The sequence below is a fragment of the Ambystoma mexicanum genome, chromosome 3p (assembly GCF_040938575.1).
Source record: "Ambystoma mexicanum isolate Mex_15411 chromosome 3p, UKY_AmexF1_1, whole genome shotgun sequence".
Taxonomy (NCBI): domain Eukaryota; kingdom Metazoa; phylum Chordata; class Amphibia; order Caudata; family Ambystomatidae; genus Ambystoma; species Ambystoma mexicanum.
The window spans coordinates 691,652,570-691,679,244 of record NC_090925.1 but is presented as its reverse complement, the minus strand read 5'-3'; the positions used below and the strand labels follow the sequence as shown (position 1 = coordinate 691,679,244).

Sequence of the window (26,675 nt, the reverse complement as noted above, 5' to 3'; positions counted from 1 at the left end):
GAATTGCCACTGAGAAGTCCCTTGGACTTCTCTTTATGTTTAACTACATTTTCTTGGGTGAACTACTGTTCCCAAGAAAAGTAAGATGACCCCGGTCTTACTTTTCTCAAAATGGCCCCCGTCTTTTCGCAATTTCTTGTTAGTTCCTTCTGGGCTTTCACATTTTTGCACCAAGTTTGAGTCCTGTGTGTATTTTGCCTTTGGGGTGCTACAACCCTGAAGCCCGCCCAGGCTCCAGTCTGTCTGGAAAGGCAGGAAGTGAGGAAGGGACCTGAAACATCCCCGACCTTTGTTTCTAGGTGTCCCTCAGTGAAACCAGTTTCAATTGGCTGACTGGCTGTCCTGCAGGACAGTCACCCAGCTGTGTGACTGAAAGCCTGGGTTTGTGAAGGAATGGGAACTTGCATAAAAAGCGAGGTTTTTGGGACTAAGTAGAGTCGACTACTAGAGGACAACATCCATAGCAGAAGGAGAGAAGACCCCAGCAGCACCCTCCTGGACCGTGAAGTGCCTGGTGAAGCCCTGCAGCTGTGCGGACCCAGTTTTCAAATCGACAGGGAAGACCCGTAAATTACAACTTCCTCTCTTAAGCTGGTGGGACCAACTAGCCTCGAGACAAACTATTTTGGTGCAACCCCCGACTTGCTGCTACTTTCCAAGGCTACAGAAGCCCAATACCTGGGGTACCTCGACCACATGGGTGTGCATTGTCTTCCAAAGTCTGAATACGGCCAGATCTTCATGGGCATCTAGAGGAACCTATAGCAGTAAGAAATCTGCATCCAGAGTCCCCTCACAAGAGCCCAGGAATGGGGGGGGGGGGGGGGGGGTCAAGGACATTTTAAATAGAGCCATTTGTTGTACTTTGGCGCGAGAAAAAGGTGACAAACCCACAAAGTCTCTGAACCTACGGAAATCCATTGCTGCAAAGTCCCTCGCTCGAGTGATGCCCTAGGAGCCGCCAGACGTCCTCTCTTTGGTCACCACAACCAAGGACGAGGAACAAGGGTCTACTGCATTGCATCGTGAAGGCAACCAGCAGGAACAAATTCATTTCAAAAAGGTACTGTGGGGCTTGGTGTGCTTTATCATTTTGCCATTTGGGGTCCTTCGATCTTATGGAGTGCGATTTAACCCTACACTAAGTTGACCTTAACTGCATTGGCCTAACAGCTTGTGCTTTCCAAAGGTAACTACTCTTCAGTTGCTGTGATTTCTCTTTTGAACACAGACTATTTAAGAAAATGTTTTTAAGAAGAGCATCAGAACTTGACTTTGCCTTTTGACTTTTGCTGTCCTGTCTCCATAAAGGCCTCCTTCTGAACCCATTGGCTTTGGCAGGGCGTGTTCCCTTACACGTTTTAAAAGTTAAACACTTAAATGCTGGGATAATAGACTGCCTGCATCCCTTTGGAAGAATGTAACTGTATCAGTCTGTTCTGATCCAATCCTAACCTTTCCTCCCTTGAAAGTTCAATATTGCAAAGGTGATACCAGATAAATGCTATACTAACCTCAAATGAGGTCACCTCCGGGTGCTGGAACATGTTTAACATATGAATGACTTACCTGCTTTATTGTTCCCTTTTTTAATAGAATCCTAACTTGGGATTGAGGTTGCAACTAATTACTGCTTTTTAACAAATGCTTTAAATATGTGTGTATGTAATCCAGAATAGGCGTCCCCAACAACATGAACCCAGGGGAAAACCAAAGCAAAACACGCCAACCAAGGGGAAAGAGGGTTCATGTGAATGAAGCCATAGAATGGATCAATGGGATAAACTGCACACTGTAAAGGAGCTAAATGTGGGGATAGAACAGGTCAAGGAACATGAGAAGATATTCAATCAATCTTTAATAAACATATTCAATGACCATACACATGATAAAAACAGCATAAAAACACATAATTAATGCTGAACGTATCCAGTTAAAGTGCATATTAATTTAGTAGCCATCCTAAAATGTAAGCATAAGTGCACTGTGCATAACATAGTTCAAAAGTACATAACATCCGAGGACAGCAAAAATCCCCAATTGGTGCCCAATCTGTATTCAAAAAAAGATTTTTATAACCAAAGTTAAGGCAGAAAAGGGGAAAGAAAAAGGTATACAAAAATTGAAAAGGCTTAAAGAGTTATAAAGGGCAACACTTCCACGCAGACCAGGATAATCAATATTTTCTGCGGGATAAAGGAGGTTGTACCCTAATCAAACCAGCCAATTCATTATTGAATACAGACAAGCGGGATAGCATCAATTTATACTGCAACAAAACCAATATTTGTCTCCAATCTGACCAATATTGAAAATATTGATTATCCTGGTCTGCGTGGACGTGTTGCCCTTTATAACTCTTTAAGCATTAATTATGTGTTTTTATACTGTTTTTATCATGTGTATGGTAATTGAATATGTGTTTATTAAAGATTGAATATCTTCTCATGTTCCTTGACCTGTTCTATCCCCACATTTAGCTCCTTTACAGTGTGCAGTTTATCCCATTGATCCATTCTATGGCTTCATTCACATGAACCCTCTTTCCCCTTGGTTGGCGTGTTTTGCTTAAATATATGTGTATACATAAATAATGGATTATATAGCTAAGTGTGTAAGTGTTTAATTGGATACTTGCATTTACAGACTTCATTGTACAGCTCTACAGCTCACATTACCCCTCTTAAGATAAGCCTGGCTGCTCAGTCACTCCACCAACTTGAGTAGTACATGCCTATATTAAAAGGTGGGTTACCCAATAGCAAGAGAAAATTCTTGTGTAGTCCCACACTGTTCTGCAACAATGTATGTAGTAACACTGCATGAGACTACACAGCACTTGACAACTTGTTATTAGGTAACCCACCTTTTGGTATAGGCCTGTACTACACAAGTTGGTAGTGTGACTGAGCAGCCAGGCTCATCTCACGAGTGGTAAATGTGACGTTGTAGCAATGAAATTTGCAAATACAAGTAGCCAAGCAACACTTCTACTCAAGGTTTCAGTGATTTTAAACAAGCGTTCTTTTAAAAAGGGAAATATATTTAACAATCAAGAAGGAAGAATCTGCTGAGCACGTCTGCCAGAAGATTGAGTTCCCCTGGAACATGTTGGGACAACAGAAACAACTTGTGTCTGAGAGCCCATATCCAATGTTTTGGGACAGCTTGGATAACCCTGGAGAGTGAGTGCCCCCCCCCCCACCACCCACCTGTTTGTTCAGGTAATACATGGCTGTAGTGCTGTCTGTTAGAATCAGCACAGTCTTCCCCTGTAGTTGCATCTGAAAGGCCTTTAATGTCTTGAACACCGGCGATAGCTCCAGTAAATTTATATGGTTGGACGCTACTTGTGGGGACCACACTTCAGGGGCTGTCTGCTGAAGCAGGTGAGGCCCCCACCCCGTGAGAGATGAGGGTCGTGAGAGTGGCTTCCGCTGCAGGGGTGGTGAAGGTTTTCCCCTTCAAGAGGTTTTCTCTTCACCTTCACTGCAGAGAGAACGAGGGCTGGCGAGACAACTACCAGATCCTCCCATTGTCTGCTGGCCTGACACCACTGACTGTTGAGCCACTCTTGCATGGGACGCATGCGCAGCCGCACGTGGGGGGGGGGGGGAACTATGTATATGCACAACGCCATCATTCCTAGCAAGCGCATCGCTTTGCGCACAGTCACCTCCCTACTGGCTACATATTGAGGGATCTGAAAAAGCATGTTCTGAACCCTCTCGTTGGAGGGGAAGACGAGGCAGTCTTTCGTCCGGATTAGAGCTCCCAGAAATTGTTTTATTGGACTGGGGACTAGACTGGATTTTTTCTCATTGATCGAGAACCCCAGACTGAACAGGTCTACGGTCTTTTGGGTGTTAAAAAAAGATGCGTTGTAGAAGTCCCCCGTTATGAGCCAGTGAGGGGATGACGAGGCAGTCTTTTCCGAATTAGAGCCCCCAGAAACTGTTTGACTTGACTGGGGTCTAAGCTGGATTTCTTCTCGATGGAGAAGCCGAGACTGAACAAGAAGTCTTTTGTCTTCCGAGTGTTCAATAGGCATGTTTCGTAGGAGTCCCCTGTTACGAGCCAGTTGTCGAGGTAAGGATAAACCGGGATGGATAATCTGTGTAGGTGTGCTGCCGCTACTGCCAGGATCTTCGTAAACACCCTTGGCGCTGAGGCGATGCCGAAGGGGAGTACCTTGAATTGGCAATGTTTGTCCTCTATCATGAACCTTAGATATTTCCTGTGCGCTGGCAACATTGAAATATGAAAGTATGCATCGTTCATGTCCAATGTTGCCATGTAATCCCCGTTTCAACAGTGGGATCACCTCCTGTAGCGTTACCATGCAAAACTTCTGAGTTTGATCAACTTGTTTGCTGGGTGCAGGTCTAGAACAGGGCATATCGTGAGGTCACTTTTGGGTACATGGAAGTAGACTGAATAAATACCCTTGTTTACCTGAATAGGAACGGCTTCTATGGCGTCCTTTCCCAGCAGCGCTTCCACCTCTTGATTCAGGATCTCCAGATGGTCCGGTGAAGGGCGCCGTGGTCTGAATTGTGGAGGTCGGGCGAAGTTTGTTGCAGGGCCATGGCTCGTGCTCTTTTTTTTGCTGTTTCTAGGGCCTCATCGACCACCTTTCCGAAGGTTAATTTCTTCAATGGGTTTATTGATGAGAGGCCTGTGTCTCAGGCTTAAACCCTGAGGTACGAAGCCAAGTGTGCCTTTTAAGTAAGGTTCCCTGGGCCAGAGACCGGCCTGCTGTTTCAGCAGTGTCCAGAGTGTTCTTTATTACGTTCTGGTTCACTTGCCTACCTTCAGCCACAATTGTGAGAAGCTTGGACCTGATAGGCTCTGGGACCACCTGGAGACCTTCCTGTACTAGGTTCCATTGAGCGTCAGCATAACTCGCCAGCAGCATAGTGTTATTCGCTATGCCCGTGGTATATGCGGCAGCCGAGGTAACCCGCTTACCTAAGTCATATAACCTCTTGGATTATGAATCCGGAGGTGCATCCCCCATAGCAAGGGGTACTCCTGCCCGTTTCCGGGTGGTAGTCACTACCAGGGAATCGGGGGTGGCGTGCCCTTTAGTGTATTGGGGTGCAAAGGAGCTGGCCGAAATAACTTTTCTACTCTTGCGTTCACTGCCAGTGTTTGAGCTGGTGACACCAGGGAGGGCGGCGGAGGGGCAATCTCCTCTTAATAGAATTACGGAGGGGAATGGCCTGGCTAGAAGGGGGTTAGAATATCTTCTACAAAGTCCTGCTCAGGCACCGCCTCTTGAGTAGCGATTTGAAAGTGATCTGCTGCGTTCCTTAACATCGCATTGAAGGCCATTTGGTCGTCTACAGGTGAGGCCTGGCGAGCCGGAGTGGACAGAGGAGAATCCAGGTAAAGAACATGTGTCCTGATCTTATTGGGGGAGCCTGCACGGGTCCGTGCCCACTTGGTGTGTTTCTTCCCAATTGTCCGTGGTGTCCGCCTGGTCCTCATTGTAGCCCTGCAGGAAGGAAGGTTCTTCTCTTCACTGTAAATCCATTTGAATGATGTCTTCATGATGAATGGGGACTGAGGGCTGATCCTCTTGTAACTGTCAAGATTAGACTCTGAGATATTTTCGGGGAAGGATGCTCAGAAAAGTAAATAATGTTTTCAAGACGATCCATGCACCCTTCAAATTTCTCCCTTGTCCACTTAGAGGAACTAGAAGGGCCTACGGGTAGAAAAACGTTGTCTTCCGTCCCTTCACGCCAACATTTGTGACTCAGGGTGTTGGAAAGAGGCTCTTGACTGTCCTAGTAGTTATTGCGAGAATCGGGGCACCATGGCTTATCTATAGATTTGTCCGTGGCCTGCCCCGTGTTTTTCGACAGAATAGGTATAAGCCCAACCGCCAAAGTAATTCTAGCGATACTATATAGATAGTGGTTCCGAAGGTCTATTGGTAGATTTGCCGCCTACCACAGCGTTAAAGGGCCTAGCGGTAGGTTTTTCGCCTTGAGGCCTAGTCGTAGTTTTTGGGCCTTTCGAGACCGGAGCATCGAAATTCCACGCTTCGACATGTAAACTTGATTTAGGGTAAGGCTTTGGATCTGAACGACCCGAGGAATCCGCTGAAATTTTCCACGGCCCTGCTGGCGCTTTCACCTTTTTTTTCGACGTACCCATCGAAATGGGTGGAGGGGTTTAATGTAATGTCTTTGTATGCCCCTGTCGCCGGGTGTTGTACCAGAAGCGAGACCAGAGTCAGGCCTTGAAGGATCGGGGCCTCGAGTTCTATGACATCCGCAACAGATGTTTGGTCATCGGAGGTGCCCGTGTCAGTTTTGGCGGGTGTGGGGGTGGGGGGGAAGAGGGTTCCGCCCGCGACATACCGTACGCGGCCCACCGCTTTACACGGCACTCCTTAAGGGTCTTAGGCCGAAGGAGTTTACAAGCCGCACACCGCTTCTCGTCGTGATCTAATGGGAGATAGGAGTTGTATGTCCTGTGTTCGTCCTTCCACGGGTATCTGACCCTACACTTAGGGCAGAACCTAAAAGGAGTCCTTTCCATAGCAAAAAGGGAAAGATGACCAGACCTAGAGGGGGAAAGAGAAAAGACAATGGAAATATGGCCAGCCCGACCCCACTCTCCCTATTGTAAAGGCCGGCCACGTGGATACTTCAGCCGCCGGATCTTAGGCGCCGAAAACCACTGCCATAGACAAGTCCCCCGCAGTCTTCGTCAAAGTTGTTCTTGCAGTCAAAATGACTTAATGGGGGGTGGGGGAATAACCGACAAGTCGGTTTCGGATAAACAATATCTGTTATGTAAGAGCTCTGCTATAGGACGATCAGTTATCTGGGCGGAAAAAAACAATCTGAGGGACCTCGGCGAGTGAGGGATTTTGGGTACACTACACGTCACGATAGGGATAGTGTTACAGACACGCCTATGCTGACGTCCCCTTTCGGTCTCCATACGACAAGATGCAATACTCTGCAGTTACCACTGGATGTCGGACCATATGCACAGCATGTGATTCTAAGCAGATTAACAAGCATCAGAAACTTCAATACCAAGTCAGAATACTTTTCAAGAGGAGTAAAAAGGCAAAGATTATTAGAACATGAAAGGTTACAATTATTCTTAGACAGTGCAAATACTTTGAGTTCACCAGAAGAGTCAATTCAATAGGCTAGGCCAAATGGGCTAAGGTCTTGGATAGTATAAAGCGGTTCTGGTAAGTAAACGGTTAAGTCTTTGCAAAGTTCTCAGAAGTATCATATGTTGGGTAGCAAGCTGATTAGGCCTGCACGTTGCAAAGTTTCAAGCACTTTCACTTCAAGAGTTAATTACTCTCAATTTCAAAGTACCTTACAAATGAAGAAAAAGATGCAACTGAAGACTTCTGTTCCTGCAGATCTCGCTGTTCCTCTGCCTCGCTGTTCCTCTGCCTCAGTCGCGGGGACAAGAGGGAGGAATTCGGAGACTCCTGCACTGCACGGGAACTGGTCCAAAAGCTGGCACTTGGCAAACTTGAATATTGTTAGCTGTAGTAAAGCACACAAATTGGTGTCTCCCTGTCTGGTTATTCAGATTCCTGCAGCACTCTGAGGAAAGGGCAACCAGCTCCGAGATTGGTATCCAGGTGGCTTACTGTCGAGTTGATTGGTCCCACTAACTGAAAAAGGGAGAAGTCGTCCTTGTAGGGGCTTCTCGGTCAAGGTGAACTTGGCGATTCAGACCTGCAGCAGGGCTTCACCGGGCAAACCAACGGTCCAGGAGTTGCAGCAGCCATCCTCTTCAAGCTAGTCTACGTTTCTTTCGTTCCAGTGGTCGATTGCCTTCCAAGCCAAGAGACTCCCCTTTTATTCAGTTCTCTCCCATTCCTTCCAGTCATTCACCCAGCAGGGTGGCTGTCCTTGCCGGACAGTCAGCCAGCCAATCACGACAGAGTGCATTTGGGTCTCCTAGGAGACTAAGCACAGTTTCGGGCACCTCCCACACTTCCTGCCCACACCAGACACTCTGGCGCCAGAGGCTACTGAATCCCGCCAAAGGAGAATGAACAAAAGGAACCAAACCATGTTTGGCGCGCAGAGCAAAACTAAGGACCTTTCCACAAAGAAATGGCTCCTGTGATTTAACACTACCGTTGTTCGTGGTCAGAAAAAAAATCATGGTAGGAAAGGGTAGCATTTGACTGCTACATGAGTATCTAGAGCACAGGGGATACCAAGTAACCCCTCCAGCACTCTATTGTAAGATAGGGTGTGCTGGGTCTAGGAATGTAGACGACTAGTAAAGTCAATTTCACTTTACTTACTCTGGGAAACAGTTTATCCCAGAGAAGATATTTAAACCTTAGGAAAACCTGCAAAGGTTTCCTTGTGCCACTGCACTGAGGGTGCTGAATGACACAAATGAAAAGATGATGCCTATGGCGTTGGTTAGACTCCATAACCAAAAAGAAAAGCAAAAAGAAAAGCACAGAAAACACAGTGAATGAAAAAGTTCAAAGTCCCAAAGTTTAGCAAAAGAGCTGCAGGGCTCTAAGGTGGGAGGAATTGGCACATTTATGAGAATTCTCCCTAACAGTTTTTACTCCAGCTAAGGTTTCAGCCTGTGGTAAAAATGCACACTGGTAGTAAAAGTAAACCACTGCCACCAGCCATTTAAAGTATGTTAGTGTAACCGAAAAATATCACGCGAGAAGTTGGATAGGGAATAGGTAACCCACCAGCACTCCACATAGGGTGGTGTGCGCTGGTCCCACAAAGAAAAGGTAAGACAGGGATCATCAAACTATTCTTGGGAACGGTAGTTCACCCTAGAAAATGCAATTAAAACAGAGACGTCCAAGGGACTTCTTATTGGCACTGCACCCAAGGTGCGGTGCGTCACCATGCAACAAGCAGATGCCTATGGAGTTAGTCAGACTCCATAAAACAGTAAAACACAAATATAGTAAGGAAAAATACATGAGGGAGTGAGAAAGAAGACCCCACTCACTCAGGAGGAAATAAATCACAAGCCCCAAGTCCAGCAAAAGAGCAGGGGGGTCACTAAGGTTGAAGGGAATTAAAACTGAAATGAACATTTTCCCCAACACTCGTCCCCCCAGACTAAGGGACAGGAGGATTTAATCCACTCCTGGATTAATCTATTTGTCGGTCATACTTTCTGGGGAGAACATCAGCATTTTGGTGATTGCATCCTGACCTATGCTCTATGGTGAAATCAAACCCTTGGAGGCCGATAGACCATCTTAACAATTTAGGATTCTCCCCCTTCATTAACCATCTCAAGGGTTGGTGGTAAATTTGAATGAGGAAAGTAGAACCGTACAAGTGTGGCCTGAACTTCAATGACCACTCAATGGCAAAACACTCACGCTCTATGGTTGCCCACCTGGTCTCAGTCCTCCAGCTTTCTGCCGATGAAGCAAATAGGGCGTTCTCTGCCTTGCTCATCCAGTTGACTCAAGACTGCACCTATCCCTTAATTGGAGGCCTCTGTCGGTATAATGAAGGATTGGCTATTATCAGGAGCTCGCAAGACTAGAGCTTTGCAGAGGACTTGTTTCAGCCATTCAAATGCCTTGGAACACTCATTCCATTTGACATTCTTGGGGCATTTTGGAGAGAGATGACATTTAAGGCAGAAGCTATGTCCCATAGTTCTCTATAAAGTTTCTGTAGTACCCAGTGAGTCCTAGAAAGGCTCTCACCTGGGTTTGAGTAGTGGGGGTGGCCCAGTCTTGTACAGGCTGCACTTTGCTAGGCAAGGGCCTAATCTCACCACCTCCTACCTCATGACCAAGTTAGACAACTTTGCTCTGACCAATTTGACTTTTACTTGCCTTTATGGTCAGATGGGCTTGTTCAAGAGCCTGCAAAACATCCAAGGTGATGAAGATAGTCTTCCCAATTGGGGCTGAACACTGCAATGTCATCCACGCATGCAGTGCAGAAGTCCTCTAACCCATTCAGAACCTGGTACACCATCCTTTGGACTGTAGCAGGGACATTTAGTCCGAAAGGCATAACCCTAAACTGGTATAAGCCTCCTGGGGTGGAAAATGAAGTTTCTCCTTGGCATGGTCTGTCAGGGCTATTTGCCAACAGCCTGAGGTCAAGTCAAATGTAGTGAGGAACTTGGCAGATTCACGTTTATCCAGCAGTTCATCTGTCCTTGGTAAAGGATGGGCATCAGTCTTGGTGACTGCATTCAGTGCCCTATAGTCCACACAGAATCTCAATTCTTTGGTTCCTGCCTTCAGTACTAGAACAACTGGACGAGCCCATGGACTTTTAGATGGCTCAATAACCCCAAAGTCAAGCACCTTGTTGACCACCTCCTTTATATATGCTCCGACATGATCAGACATTCTTAGCCTTTGCTTTTGACAGGGAGACTGTCACCAGTGAGGATATCATGCTGGCCCCAAGGGGTCAAGCCTGGTGTCTGTGAAAACAGGAAGGCAGACTGACTTAAGAGATTTACACTCCTCCTGTTGCGGCAGTGTCAGATCTGAAGAGTTTAACTCCTTCAAAGGTTTTGTCTTAAGGTTCTCCCACGAGATCAGGGAGAGACTCGCTCTCCTACTCCTCCTCTTGAGGAGAGGCTAAAAGCAAAGCTCCTAGTTCTTGTCTGGAGACATAGGCCTTCAAACAATTAGTGCGATAGACCCTAGGGTCTAATTGGAATTGCCAAAGTCCACTAAATAATTTCTCTCTCCAAGTTTGCGGACAAAGATTGAAGGGTCCAATCCGTTTGTCATGTAAGGCCATCTACATTGTAGGAATCATAACTAATAGTAACTGGTCTGGAGTAAACTGCCATGTCGGCCTTCTGGTCATGCCAATGCTGGACTAGAGACTGGCCAGCTTTCAAGTTTTCTGATGCTTTATTCATTAGGGCCATCCTCCTCCAGAGGCCTAGCACAGAGTATCTCCAACCCTTCCTTGATCAGGGACAATGGGCCTCTGATTGGATGACCGTAGGAGCGTAAAGGGGTGCAAAGGGGCTGTAACCCGCTCCAGCTTTAGGCACCTCTCTGTAATCAAATAAAAAGGCATGGCAGTAGAAGGTCCCACTTTCTTCTAAAGGGCTCTTCTAAGGAGCAACCATCATGCTCTTCATAGCTCTGTTAAACCTCTCCACTAACCCATTGGCTTGGGGATGGTAGGCTGTTGAGAACTTGTAGTTCACTCCACAGTTTTCCTACATGGTCTGCATGTAGTGGGACATACGAGCCCCCCCCCCCCCATTGGAAACCCCCACCTCCTTAGGAAACCCCCCCACCCTGGTAAAAATACCGAGGGCCTTAGCTACTGCTTGGGCAGTAACAGTGCTCATAGTTATGGCCCCCAAGTACATGGTATCATGGTCTACCACAACCAACATAAAAATCGGTTGCCCCATGTGGTTGGAGGGTCTATGGGATCACCAAGGTCAATCCCCACATTCTAAAAAGAGACCCACCACTGGGAGGGGCACTACATGTGCCACATTCGTGATCTGCTTTTGCCAGAGGCCTAGCAGATATGGCATCTCCTACAATTGTCAACATCTATACCCATCTTGGGCCAGTAAAGTACAGAGAGAGCCTCTCTTTGCTCTTCTTGGAGCTCAAGTGACCAGCCAGAGGAATCTCATGTGCTAGTGGCAGGAATATAGGCCTAACCTGCTGAGGAACTACCAGTCGCCTGAAGTCCCACGAGTAGACTCTATAGGGTCACTGTAGAGGAGTCCATCCTCCCAGTAGAGTCTGCTTCCCTGGCTCTTGCCCTTCCAGCTGGGAAGGAGTCTGTTGTCTCAGGCCTTCTAAGAGAGAGACTCTGTCCTCTGCTGAAGTCTGCCCTAGAGGTTCCACCTTCTGCAAGTAAAGTGTGCAGCTCAGGATGGTCTCTAGGATCCAGATAGCCTATGCAGGGAAGGCTCTCCTCCAGTTCTGTTCCACCAGCCACTGGTTCAGGAATTGGTTGATCCTCCCACTCAGCGACAGCTGGGGTGGGGGGGGTCACAGATAGGACATGTGACGGTCCTGGTTTTGAGTACAGGTTTGGGACCCTTTTTCTTTCCTCCTGTGAGCTTTTTTTCTTCTCAGAAGTGGAAGGTTGGCCCGGCTGATGGTTTTAAGATGATGGATTTCTTGTCAGCATTGGTTTCTTTTTTTTGCTCGGAGGCCTGGGGTACTAGACACTACTAGAGCTTTTAAGTCATTACCCAACAGGACTCTAACAGGATCTTCAGTCTGTACACTGCATGGATTCTCCCGTCATATTAGTACACTGGAGGAGGGCTCGCAAAATAGGAACCATTTGAATAGGGCTTGCAGCAAGTTTAGTGGGTCCTTTGGGTGCCTTGGCTACATCCTCTGGTTTGAAAAAACATTCATCAACCACTGTACTTCGGCCCCAGTGTCTCTAATGGCAGGAGTCTCCTGACTCTGTAAGTACATTGTCTAAAAAGTATTCCTTTGTGTCGTCCGGTATGGTATTATAGACCTCTATAATCTGTTCCCACAGACTCCAGGTCACTAAAGAAACACTGGCTTGAATGCCACTGGGTTCTTCAGCCAGTAAGTGAAAGTGTGCACTGGCCATGGGTGCTTCAACTACTGGTGTGAAGGCTAAGGGGGCAGTGTGGACCCCTGAATATTTACCCTTGCATCTAGGATTCCCCCTTCACATGGTCAGTAGACCCACAAACAAAACATTTACCAAGTGCTTTCTGGAACGGGGGTTTGATTACCTCCCTCTGGATGGGCCCCAGAGTGTTCACTAGCCCTGTATAGTTTCCCCATGGGATTTACCCTTATGGTCTTTGTGGCCCTCTTTTGGATGGTTGGAATTTGAAACCTTTACCCTCCTTGTGCCGCTTGCCCCCCACCTTCTTCCGTTTTAGAAGTTGCCCCAGAATCCTTAGGAGTGGCCCTATTGGCTACCCATAGGTCAGCAGCTTGTGCTAGTTTCTTAGTCAGCCAAATGCTCTCAGCTCAGGAGAGCAGGCATAACAGATCTTTGCAAGTAAAAACAGGTTTCACACTCCCTCAAAGGTGTTCACTCTGATTCAAGCCAGCCATCTAGGTTTTTCAAAAACACACACACACACACACACACACACACACACACACACACACACACACACACACACACACACACACACACACACACACCCAGATAGCCCAAGGGGTACCACCAATCTTTTTAAGACTTCTAAAGCTTTTAAAAAAAGGTATTGAGCAGTGTTACCCAAATCTGGCTATTAAGGCCAGCTTGTCTAGCTCCTAGCCTTTCATCTCACTAGCATTTAACTCCATCACAACCATTCTGGGGAGCCTAGACATCAACCATACAACTAAAGTATTCCCCTCATCTCTTGCAAACCATAGGCGAATTCAAATGTACGTAGCCAATACAACACATCAAGTTTAGGATCATACATACTCATAGCCTCTTTTGGTAAGCGAGGTCTCTTGGGACTAGTAGATCGAGAAGACCCTGAAAAGAAAGCAGAATCAAGGGACATCTTTTCAATCTCATATTCATGCTGCGTTTTTTTCTCTTAGTATCATCTCCGTCTTCAGAAGGGCACTGCACGTTTTTTAAATTCTAATTTCATTGTTTCAAGAGAGATGTTTCAAGAGAGATACTCGGAACTTCTGTTGTGACCTTGTGGTGTCACCGTAGGAAGTGATTGGGGTACAGCAGGCAATTGCGGAGCAGGGTTGAACCCCCTTTGAGAATCCTCCTCAGTTTCAGACTCAGGCAGATTGGAGCCAAGCTCTAAACTAACATCCTCATAATTTTCTTCCAGATCATTCTGGAGAGTAGGCGATTCAGGCCTACTTTCCAATTGTGGGTGATTTAACAACTTACTTATCAATTCACTCTCTTCCTTTTAAACTCAACACCTTTAAATTGATCAATGTGTAAGTGCAGTTAGGGCTGCTTCGCTACATTAAAGTTATCCGTACTAGGCATTGTTACACGTAGTTATACTTTTTGTTGGAGCTAGCCTTGTGCTTGGTTCATTTGGGCACAAATAGAACCAACAGTCAATGTAAACACTTACACCAATCCCACCGCCTGCCACCAGTGTTCGGTAAGAATTAGTGGTCACACTGATGAGGACTACACAAGACTTATCTGCTTGGTATTAGGTAACCCAACTTTTAATATAGGCCTGTATTACACAAGTTGGTAGTGTGACTGAGCAGCCAGGGTAATGTGAGATGTACAATTGAAATCAGTAAGTACAAGTAGCCAAGTAACACTTAACCCTTTAAATGCCAGCGACGAGCCGGCTCGTCGGTAAAAACCGCTCCAGGTTGCCACCGACGAGCCGGCTCGTCGGTAAAAACCGCTCCAGGTTGCCACCGACGAGCCGGCTCGTCGGTGGCACTTAAGGGGTTAATGAGGGGGGCAATGCTGGCGGGTTTGGGCGGTGAATACCGCGATTTTAAAAAAACCCATTGGCACTGGGGGGGAACCTCAATGGCACTTAAGAGGTTAAACACTTGTTAAATATAAATATTTATAATACACAAGGTTAAAATAAGCATACTTTAAAATGCTTTATCTACTAGTAACACTCAAAGTTTGGATTCAGTTTCTTTAAAAAGACAATAAAAGTTGATAATTACTTTTCTTATGTTAACACATTTTCCAGAAATCGGAGTGACTTCAGTAAAGGTCAGTATTGCACTTATTTTCAGTTACCAATTCAGTTATTGAGTTAAGGAAGGAAAGGTTAGAATAAGACTTAGAACATACTTTGTTTGTAAAACAATTACAATCTCCTAAAGTGAAGCAGTAAACCTTTATCCCAGCAATAATAGTATCCACAATTATAACCTATGGCGAACAAGTACTACCAAAGCCAGTCGGTTCAGAGGAGTGCCTTTAGGGAGCTAGGGCAGCCAAGTCTTCTAAGTACAGAAAAAGAAAGAAACCACAGTAACTCAAGAGAGCTACTTTGTAGAGAGCACAAGCTGTTAGGCCAGTGCGGGTGAGTTGGGATCAACTCTAAAAAGTACTTTGCAAGATAGGAAGCACAACTTCTGGCTAAAAGTTGAAACATTTTCCAGCTGGATTCAGCCTTGCTATGGCTTGGCAGACCCTTGTTCCTGGACCTTGGTTGTGGTGACGAAATAGAGGACGTCTGGCAGGCTCCTCCGGCAGTACTCGGGAGAGGGACTTCTTAGCAACGGATTTCCTTAGTTTCAGCGGCACTTCAGTGGTTTGGCAACTTTTCCTCAGCGGCAAACGAAGAACGAAAACTCTGGTTAGAAGGGACACTGGATCAAGATTTCTGGCTTCTGTAGGACCCTCTGGATGACCAAGAAGTTGTGGACGGATTCAGACTTGTCAATGGTCACAGGAGCCCTGGCATTGGGCTTCTGCAGCTCTGGTGAGGCACAGCGAGTCAGGAATGCGCCAAATGGAAGCTTGTCTTGAGTGTAGTTGGTCCCCATCAGCCCAAGGGAGGAAGTTGTCCTGTATGGGTCTTCCCAGTCAATAAGAAAACTGGGTCAGCACAGCTGCAGGGCTTCACCGGGCACTTTGCAGTCCAGGAGGGTGCTGCTGGCGTCTTCTCTCGTCTTCTGTTTTGGATGTTCCTCTCCAGTGGTCGACTGCCTGTAGTCCCAAAAACCTCAATTTTTATGCGATTTCAAATTCATTCACAGCCTATGCTGCCAATCACACAGCAGGGCGGCAGCCAGCCAATCAGGACTTGTTTCACTCAGGCACACCTAGAGACAAAGAACAGGAAAGTGTCGGGACCCTCCCTCACTTCCTGCCTTTCCAGACACACTGGAGCCTAGGCACGCTTCAGGACTGAAGCACACCAAAGGCAACACACAAAGGCCTCAAACCTGCATCAACTAACAGAGTAAAAGCCCAGAAGAAACTAAAACAGAAAAGGGCGGGAAAAAAAGAAGACTGGGGCCATTTTGGAAAAATGGACACCCATAAGTGCTGTGCTGCAGCTGAGGGTTCATCCTGCGTTAAAAACGAACACTTGTAGTAAAATTAAACCACTGCCACCAGCCATTTAAAGCAGTTTAGTGTAACATTTATTTTTACATGAGACGTTGGATAAGGAATTACTAAGTAACCCCTCCAACACTCCACATAGGGCGGTGTGTGCTGGTCCCACAAAAAGAAAGGTAAGTAAGACAGGGAGCATCTTATTCTTGGCAACGGTAGTTCACCCAAGAAAATGTATTAAAACATTTACAAGTCCAAGGGACTTCTCAGGGGCACTTCACCAAAGGTGCAGTGTGTCACTATACAAAAAGCAGGTGCCTATGGAGTTTTTCAGACTCCATAAAAAACAGTGAAACACTAAAAAGCTAGGCAGGAAAAATACGTGAGAAAGGAAGGAAGGAAGAATCACAAGCCCCAAGTCCAGCAAAAGAGCTGGGGCTCTCCAAGGTTGAAGGGAAGTAGCAAAGAAATGAAAATTGTCTCCAACAGTCACCGAAGATTGAAGGATAAGACTACAACCAAGCATTATAAGTTAGAACACATGGATAAATGTGGATAACCGATAAGCCACTGATTGTGTAGTTCCCCATTTAAGACAATGGTAGTGTTATGAACCAAGAGGGCCATTCTCCTACAGCACAATTGAGAAGCCATAGTTTAGACAGGGAAAGTAAAATCTACAGATAATTAACAGCCCGAGACAGAACCCCCCTAACCCCCCCCAAATTTGGCAGACACCCATTGCTGCAAAACTTAAAACTAGTTTTACCTTGTCAACCGAACCAGCAACCTTAGACCTTTTTGCTGAGGAAGATTCACCTTCCTGGAGGATGGCCATATATCTTCGAACTTTGTTTCCATGCTTCTTGCTCTGTAAAGAAAAATGAACTAGACTTAATGTGCAGCCAATGTAAGAAAAGAAAACGACAAACTAGCACTATAGATGGTCAAGTTGAACTTAATTTTATAGATTTTAAACATGGGTTAATTCAAAGAAGTTTAACCATTTATTTTACACGCAGAGTCCTAGGATGCACTATCTCCAGCACTTGATAGTTTGTTTTGAACTGCACATATGAAAAATAGAAAACTCCATTACTTCTTCCCGAGAGGTCCCAATCTTTACCTCTCAGAAACCAGGCATCAAGGTTCAGAGATCAGATTCCAGGGTATAGACGGCAACCTCCCTTTTGCGAGAGTAGGTCCACTATCTGGAGGAAGATAGAACGGAGGGAAGATGGACAGGTCTAGAAGGTCTGGGTAACACGTTTTTCCACCCAAAGGGACTTTATACAACTATACCTTGGGCAATACAGAAACTCCAACTCTTAGTACAAGGCTGTACCACCTGATAAGTTTGGTAGCAACGACAGTGCAGCCAGGCTTATTTAAGTAGAGGGCTGTAGAGAAAGGTACAAATAAATTGTAGCATACATGTGCTCCAAAAATACTCATACACAGACATTGTAAAAATGGGTGGTTTATTTTATATTCACAGGAAAAGCTAATTCTTTAGAAAGGCAAGTACAATTTTAAGTTAACCAAAATTATAAAACCAACACAAAACGTAAGTAAACCAAAGCATAACCCACATTTAGAGTAGCAGTATGCTATTTAAGGGGAGTAAAAAAACTGGTAGTACACTAAGAATGACAGTATGTAATTCAAGGTAAGCAGACCCTATTTTTAGTAAACTATGTCACTTATTCGGTTTCAGGAATATAACCAACAATGTTATAAGTACCTGACCACATGTGTAAATTATTCTGTTTCAGGAATAATACAACTACTCTACCGATTTAACAGGCAAGCACTTTGCAACATTATGTAACTTATTATTCTTTGTGGAATGATACAGTTAGACACATGTTACATTTTAGAATAGTGGAACACAGTTCAAAGGTAAACAATAACAATTACTTTTCAGAATGGCAGTTTGCACTTCAAAGATAAGCAAGGACTCAGTATTACAGATTTAGAATGGCACTATGCTAGTCAAGTTGAATACAACTATTGGTAATACACAGTTCCACTTATTCAGTTTCAGGAATAATAGTGTTTCCAACCGTTACTTTCTAGAATAGTAGAACACAATTCAAAGTTAAGTAATTCAGAGTTAAGTAAGAATGCAACACTTGGTAACTTATTCTGTTTCAGAGATAATCAGTTACAGCACTAACACATGTAAGCACTTGGCACACTTAATTTCTAGACAGATGCCATATACTTTTAGAAGTCCTTCCCTATTCTAAGGCGTGAGTGATCGCAGCGGCAGAAGGGGGGCACTGATGATCCAGTGGCCAACAGTAGGCAGATCATAAGGCGCAGATGCAGGAAAGTCAGATTCAAGAGGATTTCTCGTCCAACAAGTACGTACAGACATCAGAGTTAGTAGAACGTGTTCAGAGACTTTAGTAGAAGGCTCCCTAGGTGCAATTCCAGCGTTGGGCCTGAGCAAAGAAAATGGGAGGACTCACAACTACACAAATCACCACCCTAGCCACACAGGAGCGACAAGTACCCCAGGAGTGAAGAGGTTCAGACTGGTGCCTTCACGATGCAGAAGCACAGGGTCCGGTCTCTGGATTCTTACTCATGGTGATGAAAAAAAACATTGGATGGGAACCTGCAGCAGCAGTCGATAGAAAAGGCTCCAAAGGATTTTTCTGTGCTAATTGCAGCTCTGGATTATTTTTTTCTTCTTCAAGGTACCCGATGAACTGTCGCCGCACAATGGATTTGCCTTATTATTTCAGTCGAGCACTCTGGTGAGGGGGCTTCAAGAAGTGGAATCTTGATTCTGGAGGTCCAACAGGAGTCCAAAGTTTCAGCAAGATTCCTTCAAGGGAAGACATTGCACAACACTCAGCCTCGAGGTACATGGATACTGGCAGTTTGCAGCCTAGGGAGGTCACAGCTTGTCGTGGGGTGGCTCCAATTGCAGTTCCTAAAACCGTTTGGTCCCACCAGCCGAAGGGGTCTGAATCTTCATCTTCTGGACACATCTGTCGCAAGGAAGAAGGGGTCAGCACAGGCAGTGGTTGCACAGCAGGTATCTGTGAACTGTGAATGATAGCATGTCTCACACTATATGGAATTGTGAATGGTAGCATGCACCACACTTAAATGGAGTTGCAAATGTTGGCGTGTGCCGCGCCTGGATGAAGTCACAAACATTGGCCCGAGTCGATTCTTGATAGAGTTGCAAATGTTGGCATGCCCCACACTTGGGTGAAGTTGCGAACACTATCCTGAATCGCAGCGAGATAGATATATGTGAATGTAAACAGTAAAATGCCACCCTGTATCACTGTGTACCCTGCTTTCCGGTTCCCCCTGTCTCTATGTCCATGTGTCGCTTTGTTCCCCGCAAGCCTGTTCACGTGCCTGTCTCTGGCGCTTTAAAGATAACTATCTCATTACATCACTATGCCTACTCTCCATCATACAAATAGAACACAGCTATACCCCTGACTAATTCGGCCTAGTTGTTCACATACGAATATGACCCCGTGAACACCACATCACCCTAATAAAACGCAGCTAGCCGAGCACATTCCGGCCTTGATGCTCACATATGCGTCCTTCATGCCTAATACAGACAAAGCCATGTCTGGATGTCCACCCACCAGTCTGCTCACATTCAACAGATATCTTCAGCACCACACCAAACGCTAGGATGCAGCTACCATCAGGCATTTACATCAGCTGCACACATAACTGATGCACCCTACGACTCTACCTCTCAACTGACCAGAACTACGGTTCCCGAGGGCGTTCAACCTACCAGCGCTTTAAGGTCATACCAATGATATATAGAGCACTATATAAATGCCAAGTAACAACATCTCTGGACGCTGGAATCAGCTATAGTGGTCTTTTCTTCTGCCTCCTCATCGGCCTCAGCTTATTTATTCATTTTATTGGGCATTTGTAAGGCGCTTATACATCAAGAAATTGAGTTTTAAAGGACCCACTGGGTAAAGTGAACATTATGACAATGGAATAGGATCATAGCGATGAATACCATACAAAAGCGGTCCTACTAAGTCTTGTTAACATTCGGAGTGTGCAGAGGGAGAGAAGGGGAAGGGGGTAAGTGCTAGAGGTTCAACTGTGGGGGGCCCCAAGCGGTGGAAAGGTGGGGAGGGAGGGGGGTTGGGGAGTTTTGCTGCCAGAGAGTCAGTTGCAAAGGAAACAGTTAAGGGCCTGACAGCGACCACTTGATGGAAGAGGGGTGTTAAGCAAAGTTTGAATGCAGCACCCTCTGGTAACAGTACAAACAACTATGACTACAAGTATAGGCAACGCCAACCTTTGGTATAAGCTTGTACTACACAGTTTTGGTAGCGTGTTGAGCAGCCAGGCTTATCTCAAGAGGGGAAAATGCGAGCTGTAGTGGAGTTACAAAGATTCACAGTTACAGGTAAACTCTTACACTCAAGCTTTCTTGCATAAACAATTTATCAGTCAGTTATAAAGCCTTCTTCAGAAGGGAGCAATAGAAAGGTAACAAATATACTTCAATACTGTACACTCTGAGTTTCTGAATCAGACAAGACCCTCTTAAAAGTTGGTAAAAGGCAAAGGTTATTAGAATACAAGAAATTAAAAATATTCATAAGCAGGGCAAATACTTTCGGAGATCACTTCTAAGAGTCATTCAAATAGGCTAAACAAAGACAATTGGCAAGAGTCTTTGTATAGGATGCAGCATTTCAGGTAAGTAAATGGAAAAGTCTTTTGTTAAAAAAGAAGAATCAAGTGTAGGGCCACAAGCTGATTAGACTGGAGTTGTAGAAGTTACAAGCACTTCCACAGTAAGAGGCAAGTTCTCTTACTTGTTTTAAAGTACCTTGGTAAAGAAGAAAAGATGCAGCCGATGACTTCGATTCCTGTGCAGCTCTGCAGCTCTCACTGTTCCTGGGCCTCAGTTGTGGGGACAAGAGGGAGGACGTTGGGGGACTCCTGCACTGCACCAGTACTGTCAAAACTGGCAACCGGCAAACTTTACTTTTAGTGGCTGTTTCGCATTTCAGCTCCTTCCAGTACAGACTGAGGGGGTCTTCAGTCCTGCTTCGTGGGAGTCCGGAGGATCTTCCACTAGCTTTTAGGGCAGTTTACAAGCAACGCACACATTCCGGTATCCCTCCCCCTGGCTCTACGGTTTCCTGCAGCAACTGAGGAAATTCAACCAGCTCCAAGATGGGTGTCCAGGTGGCTTACTTGGGAGTGGATTGGTCCCACCAACTCAAAGGGAGAAGTCGTCCTTGCAGGGCTTCTCCGTCGATGCGAACTTGGCGATGCGGACCTGCAACAGGGCTTCACCGGGCAAACCAACTGTCTGGGAGGTGCAGCAGCCCTCTTCAAGCCCTTAGTCCAGTGGTCGACTCTGCCTTCCAAGCCAAAAGCCTCACCTTTTATTCAGTTCTCTCCCATTCATTCCAGCCTAGCTGTCACTCACCCAGCAGGGTGGCTGTCCGTGCCGGACAGCCAGCCCGCCAATCACCACAGAGTACACTTGGTCTCCTAGGAGACCAAGCACAGGGAATTTCGGGCACCTCCCTCACTTCCTGCCTGCCCCAGACACTGGCACTGGCACCAGAGGCGGGTTTCACTCCTAAAGCCCGCCAAAAGTGAATGAACAAAGACCAAACCTAGTTTGGCGCGCAGAGAAAAACTCGAGAAGGACCTTTCACAAGGCAATGGCGAAAAAAAGACGACCAGGGACCATTTTAACAAAGGAGGCTCAGCGCCATTTTGAAAAACATGGCTCGCGCGATTTAACGTTACCGGAGCTGCGAACAGTTCCCGGTTGGGGTTGATCATGGTAGTTCATTGTAAAAACACTGCCACCAGCCATTCTGAGAGGAAAGGGTAACATAAATGCTACATGAGTAACTAGACACAGGGGATACCAAGTAACCCCTCCAGCACTCTATTGTACGATAGGGTGTACTGGGTCTAGAATTTTACAGGACTAAGTAAAGTCAATTTCACTCCACTGCTCTGGGAAACAGTAGTTGATCCCAGAGAAGGCATTTATAATCCTTGGGAAATCTGGAAGACTTCCCTGTGGCACTGCACTGATGGTGCTGTGTGACAATTGTAAAAGATGATGCCCATTGAGTTGGTTAGACTCCATAACCAAAAAGAAAGTGTATAAAATCACATTAAAATACATGTGTGGGAAAAAGGGTCTCACTCTCCAGGTAAAAATATCAAGTCCTCAAAATCCAGCAAAGTTGCTGGGGGTCTCCAAGGTGGAGGGAATCAACACATTTTTGAGAATTCTCCCCAACAAGGGGTCACTAGCCAATACAATAAGTGCAGGGCCTGTGAGACAGCACAGGCTAGTGGTGCCCGAAGGCAAGTGCCGGGGGAGGGCAGATGCTGAAGGCGATTGGATAAAAGGCCAGGACCCGAAAGGACACATAATGACCCGGGCCACCAATCACAGTGATTGTGGGGTTTAGCACAGGAGGGTGAGAGGGGAGGAGGAGAAGAGGAATGTCTGCTTGCCGAACCTGAGGAGATCCGGCTCAAGACGCAGAGAAAGGGGGAGGCGGTTCCAGAAGAGGGAGCCAGCCGAGGAAAGGGAACAGTCGCCCGCTCTCTGCTTAGAGAAGCAGTTGGAGCCGGAGGGATATGGAGAGCATTTGATGAGAGCAAGTTGCAGATAGTGTGGTCCCTGGCCCAGGACAGCCTTACGGATGAAAAATGAAATAGGAGTCCAAGATAACTCCCAGGTTTCTGGTTTCAGAGAAAGGAGGGGAAAGGGGAGGGGGGGGGAGCCATCAAGGGTGGCCAGAGTAAAGGGAGAAAAGAGGAGTCCTGAGGGGTAGAATCTAGTCTTTCTGGCATTGAGACAGAGATCATTGTAAGCCATCATCACTGGAGAAGAGCTTTGTTCCATTTTGGCTGCAGAACTACTGCATAGCCTCAATCTCACCACTGCTCCCCCCCCCCCTATGCATCCCCTAACGGGTGTCCTGGAGCTGCTGACTCTCGACAGCCACATGAATGAAGGAAAGCCCTTTTTCAGGCTTGCAGATCGAGAGGCGCACGTATCTAATTTACCAGCGCTACTTGCCCAATTAATCTAATTTGCTTTCTACAAAAAGCTCTGATCTGCTTTTTCGAGCACCTACAAACATGTGCTCTAACTACTTGGGTCAGATTTTTCAAAGAAAACACCATCTTCCAAAATGGCCACCTCATTCACCAGCACTGGAGTACTGTGTGAGCTCCAGGCCACGCGATCCAGATTGGTTGCTGCAACGGTCATCTAGACCAATCTGGGATCCGGCAGGCAAACACTGGCCCTTACCTAAGGCCCACTCTTAAAGTCCCCATCCATGCCTGTCTTGGCCTTGGATGGCTCGGAGAGCCCCCTTCACCCCAGCAGCACATCATGGAACAGTCTCCTAGCAGGCAGCTTGTTACCCCCACGAACTTGGGCCTCTGAAACTTAACACACCCCTGCAGAATACCAGCGAGTTAAGCTGGACATGGTCGTTGCTTCACCACTAACCCCAACAACTGATAAAACCAAGGTGTGCCTATGCCATTCTACCATTCTTGCCTTACTGAATCCATTTTGTTGTGCAAACTTGAAGCCTGGTGTGTTTTTTTTAACATCTCTGCACACAACTGCAGTACACAAGTATTCCCAGTGCTTCGATTTTCTTGCTTCCCTTGGCTACTAGGCCATCTGGTGAGTGTGTGCTCGTACTGTGCTGTGCAGCCCCTCTTTCTCCCTCCTATCCTCTACCGCCCCTATGGCACTCACCAACTTCCCCATCTTTTCTAATTGCTATACTATCACACATCCTCCCTCTCTGATGAAGTCTAGAAGAAAAAAAGCTTTTTTTTAAAAAATAAGGCCCCTTCCTCCTCCTCCTCTTCCTCCTCCTCTTTAAATTCAAACTCGTCTTCCATATAGGGGAAGGCTTTTCATGGCTAAAATGTGGCAAATCTTTCAATCTATGGATACGCTTTTAACTGCACTCTTCCTTTCTTTTAAAATCACTTCTATTTAACTTAGAAGTTATAACAGTGTGACTAATTGTTTGATTTCCTCTTCTAGTTTATTAAGTTCTTGTGAGGAATTCAGACTATCCACACAGTGTGCGCGCTCATCTGTGCTGTTTTTTTTAAAGTTTTGTAATTAAAAATGAATGATGGGAGATCAACCTCAGGGGCTAATCCACACATTTTCCTATGTTTGCCGCACAACAAAACACAGTCAAGTGTACTCCAGGGGGAGGGGGTATGGGGGAGGTGGCGGGGGACTAACGCTCACCTGATTCCCAGGGAGGCGCGGGTCTTGGCAGGAGGGTGTCTGTGACTCGAAAAGTGATGTGCAGGACTCGATTGGCTTCTGGGGTCGAACCTCTTCGCACTGTGTGTCGAACTCGAAGAGTGAGGTTTCTGCAGGTGAAAGAATATGGGGGTTAATGGCCTGGGTTGTTTAATGTCCCTCTCTCTCTCTCTCTCTCTTCCCAGCTTTTCTGTAGAGTCCCCCCCCAGGTCAACGTGCTCACCTTAGATAGGTGAATGCTGGGCTCGCCATCTGCGTCTGGTGCAGGGTGCCGTTGCCAGTTCCTTCACTGGTGAAACATTGGCCTCTTGAATTCAGAGGATGGTTACCGTCGTTATCTGCACGAGCGGTGAGTTTCTGGACACCTTTTGTCTTTATAGTCTTTAAATGCGTTAATGTTGAAGACTCTGTATAATGCTTTTCCCTTATGTATTGCAGGACTCTTGGGATGGAAGATGAAGTGAAGCGCCTGGAAATTCGTAAGTATGGCAAGCGCTCTAACTGTCTCTTTCCTTGCAGCTTAGTTCGTGTTAAAGAGACGCCGGAGTATTCGCAAGCGTTTTATTGCGACGAGCGTGATGGGCGTGAGTAAATACCTGCTTAATGTCTTTTTCTTTTGTCTTTCAGATGTTGGTTTGCAGCGCCGGAGTCAGCGGAATGCTAGTAAGTTGTAACTAAACTTTGTCTTCACAGGCGGCGATGCAGAATGAAGAAATCCGGAATTCACGGCGTGCCGGTAAGTACAACAATGCCTTTGTCTTTGCAGGCGAAGGTGCAGTGTGAAGACACGGTCGCTGCTGATGGATCAGGTGAGAAAGCACTGCGTGTAAAGTTTGTCTTGCTAACCTGTTTCTTGTCTTTTGCAGGTGCTGATGTTGACTGGATACAGGAATGGTAAGTATAATTCTTGCAGGTTCAGGATCGAAAGAGGAAAGGCTGGAACAGACTCGGTGAGCATTCTGCTGCAGATGCAGAATAACGCAAAGCACGTTTCATCTATCGGGTGTGGTTTAAATAGCCTTGGAGTGATGAGGCGTCTTCTTCCACGGCCCCGCCTAGGTAAGAAAAGAGTTCCAGTTTCCAGAAGAGTTTCAGTGCTGTATCCAGGGAGTGGAGCTGCCCCACCCAGGTAAGAAAGTAGTTCCTGTTCACAGAGGGCTTCTAAGTGGCTGGTAAGTAAGCAGCATGGTCTGCCGCAGGTAAGTCCACCCAAGCACTTTCACACCAATTATGAGCCCGGCGCTTCCAGTGCCGGGACCGATGGTTTTGATGAGCCTGGTGCCACCGGCGCCAGGACAGGGTCCAAAAGGTCCCAGTAGGGACCGGCTGGTGCCTAGGATAAGGGTTAGGGGCCTGCTTCCAAGGACGTTGGGCTGGTCCTGGCTCCTTGGAAACAGTGATCATGACAGGGACACAGCCTATAGATGCAGTCCTCCCAGTCATTTAGCTGGAATGTGACAGCCACAGGTATATCAAAGCATCTCTGAAAGGGTAAGGCAAAACCTTCCTCCGGCCATGGCCAGCCTAATTAAAATATCAAAGGCTCCATGGATCCACTTTGTTCTAATGTCAAAGTTCTGTGCGGTGGCAGCGCATACAACATACCTGCGATGAGGACTGGTCAGAGAACACACACGGGACAGGAAACACTAACACCTCTTTGAAACACTAACACCTCTTTGATATGCAATGTGGCAAAAGTCAGATTTGGTAATATTTCATTCAGCTCAGAGGAAGAAACTTCAGGAGAAAAGTCACGAACAAGAGATTGATTCCCAAAGGTGGGGCTATTGTCCGATTAATAGGGCATATTATGTAGCAGATTGTGTACAAGAATGCCTCAGACAATTACAAGATGAGCTGTGTTAGCAAAGATTAGAGGAAGACCCTACTTTAAAGCGATCTTAAAAGAGAAAGTGAACAAGGCAAGAGAAATTTCGGATTAGCAGACAAGAGTCAGAGATCCTGATTAAAGAGAAACCCTAAATTTTATGTCCTGCCAAAGGTGCATGAAATGTTGTCCAAACCACCTGGGAGACCGATCAGGTCAGGAGTAGATTCTGCGTTTGAACCACTGTCCAAGTTTGTGGATACCCATCTCAGACCACATGTTAGAGAGGTATCTACAAGATACAACTACAGTGATCAATTGAATAAAATGTATTCCTTTCGATTCTCAGAAGGAACTCTTGACCGGCCTCCGTAACGGTAACTTTCTTTTGACTGGATGTTCCTTCCACGTATTCCTTATCTTTGATATTTCCTAATATCCAGCTTGCTGCCTCAGAATTCATTTTTCAGTAGAAGGCACTGAGCATCAATGCTTGGTCCAGTCGATATCCCTCGGAGGCCTCTGAGATGACGCC

General features: G+C 46.2%; 1 protein-coding gene across 2 annotated transcripts in view; it reads right to left on the bottom strand.

Annotated features, from left to right (window-relative positions):
* Positions 1–26,675, bottom strand: part of ZNF346 (zinc finger protein 346) — a 319,091-nt gene that overhangs the window by 225,931 nt on the left and 66,485 nt on the right. For both annotated transcript variants that reach the window (XM_069651491.1, XM_069651492.1), the window contains exon 3: positions 16,756–16,857. In XM_069651491.1, coding sequence (XP_069507592.1) covers positions 16,756–16,857 — 102 coding nt within the window. The remainder of the gene's footprint in view (positions 1–16,755; positions 16,858–26,675) is intronic.